The 14,091-nt window shown below is 55.9% G+C and overlaps 1 protein-coding gene across 4 annotated transcripts in view; it reads left to right on the top strand.

Annotated features, from left to right (window-relative positions):
• Nucleotides 1–14,091, top strand: part of COL18A1 (collagen type XVIII alpha 1 chain) — a 96,323-nt gene that overhangs the window by 51,547 nt on the left and 30,685 nt on the right. For all 4 annotated transcript variants that reach the window (XM_081234888.1, XM_081234887.1, XM_081234886.1 and 1 more), the window contains one exon: nucleotides 7,275–7,822. In XM_081234888.1, the coding sequence (XP_081091014.1) occupies nucleotides 7,275–7,822 (548 nt within the window). The remainder of the gene's footprint in view (nucleotides 1–7,274; nucleotides 7,823–14,091) is intronic.

Raw genomic sequence — 14,091 nt, 5'->3', positions numbered from 1 at the left:
CCCTCACCTCACAGTGGCCGGTGGGGCGTGGATGGGTGCACAGCAGCCTGAGGCCGCGGCCCTGTCCAGCCCATCACAGCGCCTCCCCCTGGACCTGCTTCCTCCCTGGCTCCAGCTGGCTGCTGGGGGGATGCGCGTCCAGCGGTGTGGGGCTCGGGGAGGTGGTTGGGAGGGACCCCCATGCGGGGCCCCCAGCACCGTGTGGCCAGGAGGGGAGGGGAGGGCGGCTGCCGCCACCAAGGCCCCGCCAGCTCCGTCGGTGTCTGCGGTCAGGCTGGGCCCCTGAGCCGTGCCCGCCCCCTGCCTGGCAGACCGGGCCGGTCCATGGTGGGCCGTGTGTGTCCCGGCCCCCTCCCCTCCCTATGGTGTCGTGGGCAGAGCGCTCTGTTCGGGAGGGGCTCTTGTCCCTCAGGCCCCAGAGATTGGGGAGTGAGGCCTCCACACAGGGGCGGGTGGGGCACCGTCCGTCCCAGGTCCTCCCGGGTCCCTGCTGGGTGGGCCAGCGGCGGGGGCTGACCCCTGGGAGCGAGGACGGAGCTGGGGTCGGGGAGGGGGCGCCTGCGGTGTCGGGGGAGGCCCCGCTGAAAGGGGCAGGTTCTGCAGGTGAGCAGCCTCAGTCCCGAGGAGGGAGAGTGCAGAGTGGCCATTGCTCAGAGCGGGCCTTCCTCCTGCCACCGTGCACGTGCTGGCCCAGGACCGCCTGCACCTGCCTCTCTCGCCCCTGAGGGCCCCCCCTGCTCTCGTTGTGTCCTCCGCTGCTTCTCCCTGTGTTAGATCTTCATCCCAGAGCTAGTCGTGAAGACACTCATCAAGGTCCGGGCCTCACGAGGGAGGGCCGGACACAGCTCCCTGTGCGGGGCGTCTCTGTGGATTTGCACACATGTGGTATGTGCGTGTCCTATGGCCACCGAGACAAATGACCACAAACTCAGGGGCTCAAGTCAACACAAGTCTGTCACCTTTGGGGTCAGGAGTCTGAAATCAGTCTCTCTGGGCCAGAAGCAAGGTGTCTGCAGCGCTGCGCTCCTTCTGGGGCTCCAGGGAAGATTCGGCTTCTGTCTTCTCTAGCTTCTGGAGGCAGCTCGCGTTCTTTGTCTCACGGCCCCCCTCCACCTTCAAAGCCAGTGGTGCCGCCCGCCCTTCTCAGGCTGCGTCTCTCTGGCTCTCTGTCCTGGTGGGGAGAGGTTCTCTGCTCAGCTTGTGGTTAGATTGGATGGTCTCATCCCAAGTGCCGTCACTGTAATCACACCTGCAAAGTCCCCTTTGCCAAGTGCAGCGACAACTCACAGGTTCCAGGCGTTGTGGGACACACATCTTTGGGGCCCATTATTCTGCTGCCATAGCGTGTGCGTGCACGTGTCTGCACCCACACATACTTGTGAGTCCTGCTTTGTGGACGTGGGATCACGTTCTGTGCACCTGAAAGTCTCCTCTTCCTGCACAGGGTCTGGGAAGCTTCCCTGTGTCGCTGGAGGGCCAGTGGCCCCGCTCAGCCTCCCGACTTCTTTGTTCCTCAATTGTTCACGTCTGTGTTAATGACTGGCGGCCCGAGAGCCCCTGTGCATCCCAGCTTTGGGTGCTGGGGTAACACGCCCCACTTGGAATGCATAGCCTTCTTCAAAGACTCCTCGGATGCCCTTGGGCACTTTCCCTCCTAGGTCATCAGAAACATCCCCCGAGGCTGTGATTGGTCACGGTGGACGTGTGCACAGATCTGAACGCTGTAAACATGTCGGCATATCCACAGGGACTTGGGTCACCTCTCCATTTGTTTAGGATGCTTCCCAGTCCTGCATGTTTCTGAGATGTTTGTTCTCTGTGGGTTTTCTCTGTGATGCTGAGATGAGGTTCCCCAGCCCCACAGCTGTGTGGACTTGGTGACCACTGCCATGTGTGTGGAAGGGACAGGATGGACGTTCTTTGGACATGTGATCAGGTTGTCTCACTGAGGAGGTTATGTCCCATCTCAACGGGAAAGTAGGGCAGGAGAGAGACCCAGGGTCTGCATCGTGAATGAGGACTTTCTCCCCTTTTTGCCATGCGTCCTGGGTGCACGGGGTGGTACCGGGCTCATCACGTCTCGGTGGATTGTCAGAATTACCATCCCCTTTGTCCCACTTAATGCCTTTCATCTTGAATTCTGTTTTATCTGATAACAGGGTTGCAATATTTACTTACTTTTGTTATCATTTGCCTAATTTTTTTAACAGACTTTTTTTAGAGCAGTTTTTGGCTCGTAGCAAACTTGAGGGGAAGGTCCAGAGAGTTTCCCACTGTCAACACCCCCACCAGTGGTACATTTGTTGTTATTGATGAACCTGCCCTGGCACATTGCAATCACCCGGAGTCCAGAGTTCAGGGTTCACTCTTAGCGTTATATGTTCCGTCGTGCGTTTGACAAATGTAAATGACATGTAGCCACCATTACAGTATCGCAAAGGGTGTTTTCACTGCCCCACAAACCTTCTGCACCCCACCTGTTCGTCCCTCCTCCCTGAGTCCTGGCGGCCAGTGATCTTTGTACTGTCTCCATAGTTGTGCCTTTTCCAGAATGTCATGTGGTTGGAACCATACAGCCTGTAGCCTTTTCAGATTGGCTTCTTTCACCTAGGAATATGCATTCAAGTTTCCTGCATGTCTTTTCTTGACTTGGTAGCTCATTTCTCTTTAGCTCTGAATACTATTCCATTGTTTGGACGGGCCACAGTTTATTTGTTCACCTGCTGAAGGACATCTTGGTTGCTTCCAGGTTTTGTCAACTGTGGATAAAGCTGCTATAAATATCCACATGCAGGTTTTTGTGTGGACATAAGTTTTTGACTCCCAGGAGCATGATTGCTGGTTCCTATAGTGAGAGTGTGTTTAGTTTTGTAAGAAACCGCCAAACTGTCTTCCAAACTGGCTGCACCATTCTGCATTCCCACCAGCAGTGAATGAGAGTTCCTGTTGCTCCACATCCTCTCCAGCATTTGATGTTGTCTATATTCCAGATTTTGGCCATTCTGATAGGTGTATAGTGATATCTCATTGTTTTTTTATTTTACATATATATATATATATATATACACACACACATATATATATTTTTTTGGCTGAGCCACACGGCTTGTGGGATCTTAGTTCCCCAACCAGGGATTGAACCTGTGCCCTCGGCAGTGAAAGCACCGAATCCTAACCACTGGACCGTCAGGGAATTCCCTCGTTGTTTTAATTTGCATTTTCCTGATGACAGCTGATTTGGAGCATCTTTTCAAGTCCTTAACTGCCATCTGTATATCTTCTTTGGTGAGGCGTCTGTTCAGATCTTTTGTCCATTTTTTAATCAGGCTGTTCATTTTCTCATTGTTGAGTTTCAAGTGTTCTTTATATATTTTGAATAACAGTCCTTTATCTGATACGTGTTTTGCAATTTTTTCTCCCAGTCTGTGGCTTGTCTTCTCATTGTCGTAACTGTGTCTTTTGGAGCACAGAAGTCCAGCTTGTCAGTTCTTTCATGAATTGTACCTTTGGTGTTGTATCTAAAAGGTCATTGCCAAACCCAAGGTCATCAAGAGTTTCTCCCATGTTATCTTCTAGGAGTTCTGCATTTTACCTTTAGGTCTGTGATCCATTGTGAGTTAATTTTTGTGAAGGGTGTAAGGTCTGTGTCTAGATTCTTTTTTTTTCTAGCACCATTTGTTGAAAAGACTATCTTTTCCCCATTGTATTGCCTTTGATTTTTTTTATTAAAGATGAGTTGACTGTATTTATGTGGGTCTATTTCTGGGCTTTCTGTTTGGTTCCATTGATCTGTTTGTCTCTCTTGCACCAATACCACAGTGTCTTGATTCCCATAGCTTATAGTAAGTCTTAAAGTCAGATACTGTCAGTCCTCCAGTTTTGTTCTTCTCCTTCAGTAGTGTGTTGGTCTTTTCCCTCTCTGTATAAACTTCAGAACTGACTTGTTTATAGCCCCAAAATAACTTGCTGGGATTTTTATTAGGATTGCACTGAATCTATAGATCACATTGGGAAGAACTGATATCTTGACATCACTGAGTCTTCCTATCCATGAACATGGAATATCTCTGCATTCATTTAGTTCTTCTTTGATTTCTTTTGTCAGAGTTTTGTAGCTTTTCTCATGTAGATCTTGTATACATATATGTCATACTTATACCTGGTATAAATATAAATATTTCATCTTGGGGTGCTAATGTAAATGGTACTGTGTTTTTAATTTCAAATTCCACTTGTTCATTGCTGGTATATAGAAAACGGTTGACTGTTGGACATTCATCTTATACCCTACAGACTTGCCATTATCACTAGTTCCAGGAGTATTTTTTGGGTAATTGTTTTGGGTTTTCTACATTTTGATTTTCATGTCATCTGCAGATTGATAGTTTTATTTCTTCCTTTCCAATCTGTGTGCTTCTATTTCCTTTGCTGGTTTTATGGCATTAGCTATGATGGTGAAAAGCGTGGTGAGAGGGGGCATCCTTGCCTTGTACCTGGTTTTAGTGGGGAAGCTTCAAGTATACCATGAAGTATGATGTCCACGGTAGGTTTTTAGTAGATAGTCTTTATCAACTTGAGGAAGTTCACCTTTATGCCTAGTTTATTAAGAGTTTTTTATCATAATGTGGATTTTATAAAATGCTTTTTCTGCATCTAATGATAGGACCATGTGATTTTTCTTAATTCTGTTGATGTGTGACGGATTCCATTAATTGATCTTCAGATGTTGAACCAACCTTAAGTACCTGGGCTAAATCCCACTTGATCCTGGCTGGCCTGTTTGCTGAAAGGGAAACTGTCTTCAACGAGCAAGTCCCCAGTTCCTTGATCTGAAGCGAGTGTGGCAGACCAGAGGGCCCTGGCTTATGTAGGTGCCACCCACTGTGTTCCCAGGAATGCGTACCTCTGAGCTCCCAGAGCTTGGCTTGGGCAGTTGCTCTCTGGAGAGGTACTGGTTCCCTTCCCGAGACAGCTGGGCCAGCGCCTCTGGCCAGCACCTCCAGCACAGCAGCTGCCAGATCTGCAGGGAGGTGTGGCCACTTCCCCCGCACAAGACGCCTGTAATTGGAGAATGGAGCAGTGATCTTAGGGCTGTGGCATTCAGAGGCCTACTCCCGATGGGAACCATGGAGAATTTCATGGAGAGGAAATGGGAGAACTTTGGAAAGGAACTGCTCATGCATCTCTGGGGTCCCTGGGCTGTCCCTATAACACGCTATTGTCTTCCAGCCCAGGACGTCAACGGCTGCTGTATCTTGTGTTCTCAATTAATCTGGAAAAGTTCTAGCTGCCTGGGAGGAAGGGCGCTGCTGGGGCACATCCATGTTTAACTTTGGGGGCAGCTGAGTTGGGACACTGGGGCCACTGGCACTCAGGCTGGTGAGGGTCCTCTTTCCTAATCTTAGAGCATCTCCCCGAGTGGACACTTGGGCCCTGGGCACTTCTGATACAAAGGGACCATATAGCAGCCACCATCTGGGTGGACAGCAGTGTCTGTCTCTGAGCAGGAAGTGACTGCTGGCCTCCCAGAGCCCAGGGTATTGGGGAACGTCCCCTGCCCCTGTGAGGGGGACCATTTACCCTGGGCAGGCGCTGAGGCCAGGCCACTGTTCCGTGGATGCTGCTGTCTGCACTGCCCTGGCTGTTCCCCACTTCTCATTTGCATAGGGGTCTTACCTGCAAGGGGCAGGGTGAGGCTGAGGGGGAGCCCACATTGTGGGAAGTCGGAGCCATGCAGAGACGCCGCTATCTGGGAGGGACCAGCCTGGCGGGTACCCAAAGCCCTGGTCTTCGTGTGGGCACCTCTTGTCTCTTCTCATATTTTGTTCTCAGGGTGCTCTTTGAAAGGCACGGCTTGTCCTAGGAAGTTAGGGTCCAGCTTTTCTTCCCTCTGCTTTGTCCCAGGAAGTCCCAGGTCGGCCTGACCCTGCGCTCGGGGGCCAGACTCCAGGCGCCCACCACACACTGACGCACGGACGCAGCCATGCTGTCCCCTGCACACATAGTCGCGTGTACACTGGCGGGCTCATCCGCACCTTGGTCAGGACAGCCACACGTCAGCAGCCGCTCCCAGGAGAGCGTCTCCCTGTGGACCTCATTTTGGAGGGAGACCGCGCCCAGATTACGGAGGTTCTTGAGAGAAAAGGCCTTGGGGGGGCCCTTGGCCAGACCACGGCCCCCAAGTCCCCACTCTGCCCGGCAGTGTGGGCGTTCAGGGAAGCCACTGGTGAACCGGCCTCTCCTCGCAATGGTGTTTCCCCCTCCTGGGGCGGCCAGTGACCACGTCCCCTGTACAGATAGGGACCAGGTAGGCCCTGCCGCCCCCAGCCCTGGACACCCCCGGTCCCAGCGATCATCAGTCCAGGCCACTAGTGGCCCCTACACGCCCGGCAAGCAGCACTGTCCATGCTGTACCCACGGCTTGGGCGGGTCCAGGCACCGTGGCTGTGTCCCAACCTGGGCCCATGCTGCCGAGGGTGCTCCGTTTGGTGGGGGGTCGCTGACCACACGAGGAGGAGGAGGGACAAAAGCGCACGGGGTAACTGAGAGGATGGGTGGAGCGGTGTGGGGCCGAGAGTGTGAACGGGCGGTGAGGGAAGAGGCCAGGGTCGTCCATCAGGCAGCCCTGTCCAGGTCGGGCGGTTGTGTGTGGCGCCTGGTGTGGACACTGGGCAGTGAGGAGCCCCGCGAAGCAGCCACCAGCTGGTAAGACCCCCAGCAACCTGGGAGGCGGGGGTGGAGTTTGCGGTACCAAGTGTGAACAGACATGGAGACCGCAGCTAAGAAGGGCCCCCCAAGAAACGCGGCCCCTTTTATGGCCTCCCTTCCTAGGAGTGTAATTCGTTTCCGGGATGTTCCTAGTGTAGACGCAGCTCAGGGCACCCCCTGTGTGCGTCTCTCTCTTTTTTGTAACGTTGCGATGTCTTGAAGTTACACCAGTGTCCGGGGTGGGTGAGGGTACCTTGACCAGTGTCTGGTGCGTTCCTCCTGGGCTTCCAGTGTGGGAACGGGGTGGGCTCGAGCCCTCGGCACCTGGCGGTGGCTCCTTGAGCTAGCGGGGGATGGGGTCCCTAGAGGGCTGTGCCCCTGCCCCTCCCACCACGCTAATTTGGGAGGGTCTCTGCACCCCACTTGGAAGCAGCGAGCCTGTGGGGGTGGGCGTGGCGCTTGGACGGGCAGGTGGCTGTCGTGTCCCCGCCGGGGCGGGCGGGAGGGCAGCCGGGCCTTGGTTTCACTGGGGGTGTGGGGCCTCACTGCTGTCTTTCTCTCCACAGAGAGCCAGGTCCTGGAGGTGGGGCTCCAGCCGCTGCTCGGGGAGCCCCTGCCGCGGCAGGTGGCCCTGGTGCACGACCCCGACGTGGGGCCCGCCTACGAGTTCGGCGCGGACGTGGGTGGTGACGGCTGGGCGGCCCGGAGCCTCCTGCCCAGCACGTTCTTCCAACACTTCTCCCTGCTGGTGCGCGTGCGGCCGGCCTCGGCGCGCGCGGGCGTGCTCTTCGCGGTCACGGACGCGGTGCAGGCGGTGGTCTTGGTGGGCGTGAAGCTGGCGGCGGCGCGCGGGGCGTGGCAGCAGGTGCAGCTGCTCTACACCGAGCCCGGTGCCGCCCGCACACACACGGCCGCCAGCTTCACGCTGCCCGCGCTGGACGGTCGCTGGACGCGCCTGGCCCTCACTGTGGACGGCGCGCATGCTGCGCTCTTCGTGGACTGCAAGGAAGTCCAGCGCCTGCCCCTGGCGCACTCCCCACGCAGCCTGCAGCTGGAGCCCGATGCCCGCCTCTTCGTGGCCCAGGCCGGCCGAGCAGACCCTGACAAGTTCCAGGTAACCGCGATGGCCGCCAGCACCCGGGGCAGGGGGGCAGGGGGCGGGCTGGGGATGGGGACGATGGTTGCTCCCACCTGCTGCGGCAGGGGCTCCGGGGACAGGAGAACCCCGGGGGGAGCAGGCCCTTGGTCCACCCAGCTCCCCCTGGGCTTTATTCCCCTGCTGCTCTGGGACCGCCTTCTTCACTGGATACCCACCTCTGCCGCTGTCAGGGGCCCCACTCCATGTGTGCATATGTGTGTCTGCATGTGGGTGTGGTGCCGCCCCCATCAGTGAGCAGGGGGCTTTGTCCAGGCCCAGCAGCAGACCACACACAGTGAAAATTAGATGGCAGTGGAGCGCTGAGTGTGGGTCAGGGGGTTCATGCCACGCACCAACATTCATCGTGCTGGTTATTATTTTTGCCAAACTGTGCAGTGGCCCCATGGCCGGTGAGCCCAGGGCAGGCCTCCGCTTCAGAGCAGCATGGGCAGAATTTCCCCAGCGGTGACCGGCGTGTGGCGGTCTCTACCATGTCCCCAGGGAAGCCCCTTCCCCCAGGCCTGGCCCTGGCCTTCACTTTCGGGGGGAGGTAGATCCCAGATCCTAGTGGGGTCTTTCTCCTGGGCCCTCGGCCCTCACAGTTCTTGGAACCTTTAGCTGGAGCCCGCCTCCTGGAAACAGTGCGTGGGCACCCATAGCAGGCACTGATCCACAAGTCCCTGAATTCTAACATTGCAGCCACTCTGCAGCTGGCACGCCCCGCCCGGCGGTCCAGACAGGGGTCCCTGTGTGTGCTAATGGGGGATGTGTCCCCAGGGGACAGAAAGTTAATTATTGCCCAGACAAAGGCTGCTTGGTTAAAGTTGTTCTAAGTCCTGGTGACTCGGTTCTGAAAGCTGACCTTTCACCTCTGGCAGGAACTTTCACCCATGGGGTCTGGGAGCCAGCAGGACTTTGATACCAAACTGGGCCTCTTCGTGTTTTCATTTTGATCCTCAAACTTGTTTAACTGGAGAGAAGTTGGAGAGAGCCGTTCTATGTAGGGAGGGGCTGTGTGGACTGGCGAGGTGTTGTGAGATTTCCCACGCTTTTCTAGACGGAAATCTCCCCCATAAGTTCCATGTTTCTTTAACACTTTAAAAGAAAAGTTGCTCCTGTGCTGGTGGGGACAGGGGTTGCCTGTCTCGCGGTGCTGACAGAGGTCACCACCTTCCTGCCTCGAGGATAGCTAGAGGGTCTCACCAGGCTGGTGTCACCTGTGCAAAACACACTTGCCAGGTAGATACACAGGCAAATGGTGTCTGGGTGTTTTAATTTGCATTTCTTAGTTGTGAGTGAAAACAAACTTTAATATTTCACGTGTTTACTGGCTATTTGTATTTCTTCTTGTGACTAGCCTGTTTATGTCCTTTGCATTTTTGTTTTAATGGCTTCAGTTGTTTCTTATTGGTTTATATGAACTCTTTATGTATGTAAGACACTGATTTGTTTCATATGCAGCAGATTTTATTTCCCAGTTTTTCATTTGCCTTTTCACCTGGTCATTCTTTTTAACCATTGGGATCTTTAAAGTGTTTATGTGGTTAAATCTGGCCTGGAATAGACACCCAGAAACATCCTTGAAGATTAGAGAGACAGGAGCAGCAGACAAGCAGAGGGGACTGGCCGGCTCTGTCTGGAGCCCTGCTTACCAGGGTTAGGGTGCTGCCCCTCCCCCTGCTGTAACGTGCCACCTCCAGCTGAGTCCAGTGTGGTGAGGCTCCTCTGTCCGCTTGGACTCCAGTTCCAGGAATCTCTCTCTGGGAGTCTGATCAGACTCCAGCCAAGTGAGAGGTGAAGCGTGTTTTCTGGGGGGAGGAGTAGACAAGATGGTTTAGGACAGGGTTTGTCAGCCTCTCTGAACTCAGACTCTTGGGGAAGCCTCACTCACATGTGTGACTGCGAAGACTTGGCCCAGATGAGCACAGAACTTCGGGTGCGAAATGAGCCAGGGTGTCCCCACTGATGGTCTCTGGAGCAGGGTGCTCAGCGCGGCCCCCCTCCTGACGATCCTTGCAGACCCTCTGTTGTTTTCTCCTGTCACAAAAATTATAACGTCCTTGGTCTTTCACATTCATTCTTATTCTTGAGCTTATTTTGTAATAAATATTTCTTGGGAAATCCCTAATTCCACCCAGTAGTTGCAACATTCTGCTTAAAATGTTACTTCCAATTCTTTTTCTGTGGTTATTGACCTCATTCTTTTTTTTTTTAACTATTTCAAACACTGTGTAGTTGAATTTTCTTGACTTAATTTCTCTTTGTTGAAAGTGTTCCTGTTTTCTCATTCCTGTTGGCTTTTCTCTTTATGAAGCCACTTTCCTCTTTACCCAGGTTTCTGTTGAGGTTTAGTCATCTGTGTTTTCAGACCTCCTGGGACCCTCGTCCGAAACTGGTACTGGGCCAGGGCAAGACTGTGCTTGGGAACAAGAGACATGGCCCAACTTCCAGGCTGTGCTCCAGCTGTGCACCTTGTGTTGAACATTCGCAGCTTTTGTTCTATGATGAGGGCACTGGAGGCTGTGAATTTTCCTCAGCAGGCAGCTTTGTTGGCCACGTTATATAAGGAATAAGTGATTGGTCCACTGAAGCCAAGAGGGTGCCCACCAGCCACGCTAGGTTTGGGTAGGCTTGGCCCCAAGGATGGAGCACAGCAGGCAGGGAAAGTGCTGGCATCCTCTGACACCCCTTAGTCCTCTCGCTGTGGCCCCCAAGTCCAGCCATACCAGACCTGCTGCCCCTGACTGAGGGACAGCTCAGGGCACCAGAGGTCACTGTCACCAGCTTCTCCCAATATTCCTCTGTCAGTCATCTGAACTGACCTCGACCCGTCGTGTAACTGGTCACAGTCCTGCAGCAGTCACGCAATTCCCTGACTTCATGAAATGGAGAAATGGGGAGAGAGTTGCTTGTAATAGAATTTGACGCAAATAGTTGAGGAGTTGGGGCTTGATATGGTCAGAAGCCACTCAGTTCAGGACATATGGGAAATGGGACAGTGGTGGTGTGGGCCAATCACAGAGACAGTCGGGGTAGGTGACAAGGGACCAGGCAACCTGGGGGTTAGCCAGCAGAGGAGGGAGGGGCCGGGGGTGAGGAGGGGCGAAGCAGGCCCAGGAGGGCTGCTGCCCACCCACCCCCGTCCAGGCTTGCTCAGCCCCACTGCCCTGGGCCGGGACACGGCCCTTCCAGATGGAGCAGACACCCCTGACACCCCTCAGGGGCGTGGGAGGCCCCCTGGAGAACCCTGGGGTGCCTGGAGTTGGGGTCCCAGGGAGATGGACCCAGCACCAGTGACGAGGGATGCGCTTTCATGGCGTGGGGCTCTGGTCGTCTGCACACAACCCTAAGCCCAGTGGCCCTGTGAGGTGGCAACGGGACAGACTGCAAACGGTCTGGATTTCACAGCCTCTGCTTGCGAGCCCGTCCAGTGCAAGCCCGTCCAGTGCAAGCCCGTCCAGTGCGAGCCCGTCCAGTGCAAGCCCGTCCAGTGCGAGCCCGTCCAGTGCAGCGGGTCTCGTGGCCTCTGTGCTGCTGGCGTCTTCCCAGCTGAGCGTGGTCTCGGCGTGTCCTGCTCCCCATTTCTCCTGGCGTCCGGCAGCCTGTTGCTGAGTGGCTGGCCTGATGCCGGCTGGTGTGGGGACCCTTGCCTCAGGGCACAGTGTCCGTGTGGGGACGGTCATGCCCAGATGCCCTCCGCCTGCCGGGAGCCTCGTGCCCTCCCCGCATCGCCGTCACACACGAAGTGCCCCCAGCGCCGTTCAGAGTGTGGCTTTCTAGAAATTGAACGTCTGGTCCCTCGCGCCGCCCCTGGCATGACTCTCTGTCGCCCGGAGACGCCCTGTCCCTCCTCCAGCAGGGCTGGGTGGGCCGAGAACTTCCATCCCCAACATGCTGCTGACCCGAGCCCAGTGACCAACCCCTGTGCATGCACACACGTGTGCCCTCCCGCACACAGACCCTCCACACACCCCTCCCGGCAGCTCACTGCCCTCCCTGGTGGCTGGAGCATCTCAGGATTCCAGGGGGGCATAGACCATCCACTGCCCACGGCCGAACCCCCTTCAGACCGGAGCTCCAGCCCCGGGTGGTCTGCAGGCCGCCAGCCCCTCGCAGCCTCTCCTCCACCCGCAACCAGGTTCTGCCCGTAGGATCCACGTACCACACGGGGCCCAGGGACCCCGATGCCTACACAGTCCCGCGGTCAGTCAGGCCGTCCTCTGTCCCACCAGTGATCTCCAGCCCTGGACACAGCCTCAGCTCCCCAACGGTCGCCGTGAGAAGGGGCCAGCTCCACTCTGACTGTGGGCCTTGCGGGGATTCTGCAGGCTGGTTCAAGGCTCCAAAGAAGACCGTGGCTTTCTGCTTTCGGGGGGCCGGTGACGGGGGACCCAGGGGAGGCAAGGATGGAGCTGGATGTGAAGGGCAGAAGCAGCTGGACTCAGCTTTGGACACAGGTGTCTGCGCTGGTTCAGCTGAAACAACGGGCTAACCTCAGACTGAGGGAGACGGCGCTCCACATGCCTGGTCACTTCCGGGAAGACGCTGCCACCTCCCTCCTGCCAGCCAGGGGACAGGCTCCTGGACGGCAGTGCTGACCGTGACCCCTGCACCCCCGCCCTGTGGTCTGTCAGCTTCCCCTGGAGGCCCAGACATTACCAGGCAGGTGCTGGTCCTCGCCAGGCCATCCTGCAGAACCTTCTGGAACCACTGGTCATCCTGAGTGTGAGAAGCATGCAGCCTCCTGCCATGGTGTGAGGGTCGGAGCTGCAGGAGGGGCTCACCAGGCAGGATGGGCCTTGGCCATGAAGCCATGGGTGCTTCTGCCTTAGAGCTTCTGAAATGAGCTGTGGTCAGGTGGTGAAAACAGTGAACGTGGCCCGTGTTCCCACCAACGGACACTGTTCTCGCCACCTTTGGAGATCGACCAGCGACAGGACGCCATTGTCGGCGACTTGGTGCCCCCGTCGGCTGGTGAGGCCGAGCAGGGCCCACCGCCCCTGAGGCCAGCCCTCGTGCTCACTTGAGAAAGGGGGGTGTCACACGTGCGCTGCAGAGCTGAAACTCCCCGCCTGCACCTCCTCCCAACCTGTGTCTTTGGCCCCCTCCTCCCCTCGCAGGCCTGGCTGAGAGTTGTGTTGGGGACATGAGGACCTCATGTAACTGGGGGCTGTGGGGCTCTCCCTCAGCCCCCCACCTGGGCCAACTGACCTCACTCGCCTCCCAGGATCAGATGTGTGTGCCTGAGCATGCACACACACCTGTGCACATACACACCCACGTGTGCACATACACACAAGCATGGGGATGCAGGTGCACGCTCACACACGATGCGCATACCTGCATGACACACTTATACACTCATGTATACACGTGCACATCCATGTGCATGTGACACACGCGATGTGTACACACAAACACACACACAGGGAGGTGGGGTGTCCCACCCCGTAGGCCTCACTATCAGTGGGAGTGGAGGTGCAAGGTTGAGTGTGGAGCCGGGCAGCACTGGCCCCCGGAGGCGCTCATCCTCGGGAGGGCGTCCGTGGGGCTTCCTGGAGGAGGTGGCCTGAGCTGGTCCCGGAGAGAGGAGTGGAGCCCTCAGGCGAGGGCGCATGGGGACATGCGGGGGGTGTTTGTCGGCTTGTGGTCACGTGTGGAGCAGGATGGCCATGAGACGGAGGATCAGTGATAAAGGGAGTGTGAAGGGCACTTAGGGGATAAACCGTAACCTGACTGGGTCGGCACACAGCCCGAGGACATCCCGCCCGCGCCTATTTTTATACAGCCCACGACTAGAAAGGCTTTTGCATGTTTAAGTGGTTGCAAAAACCAAAAGAAGAAGAATACTTTGTGAGGTGTGAATGTTTCCGTGTCCTGTACCGTCTGGTGGGGGCAGCTGCGTCCAGCGTCCACCAACTGTCTGTGGTCAGCTTCCTGACACAGCCGCAGAGCAGCAGCAGCAAAGACCTAGAAATATGCACCATCTGGCCCTTGACTGAGAACGTTGGCCAGCTCCTGACCTAAACTGGTCTGTATTGAGAGCTGTGAAAATGTGCATCTTAGACTCGATGAAATGTGGTCTCTATTCAGGAGAAGATGCACTGATAAATCCCGTGGATTAAAATGAAAACAAAAGAAATACCAGGCAAGCATGTGTGAATACTCATAACTTCCAGGCAGGGACGCCTTCTAGAAAGGGCACCAAAGGCCCGGGCTCCAGCGGCCTCATGCACATGTCTCCG

This window comes from Mesoplodon bidens (assembly GCF_964165515.1).
Source record: "Mesoplodon bidens genome assembly, chromosome: 5".
NCBI lineage: Eukaryota > Metazoa > Chordata > Mammalia > Artiodactyla > Ziphiidae > Mesoplodon > Mesoplodon bidens.
This window is presented reverse-complemented; position numbering and strand designations above follow the sequence as displayed.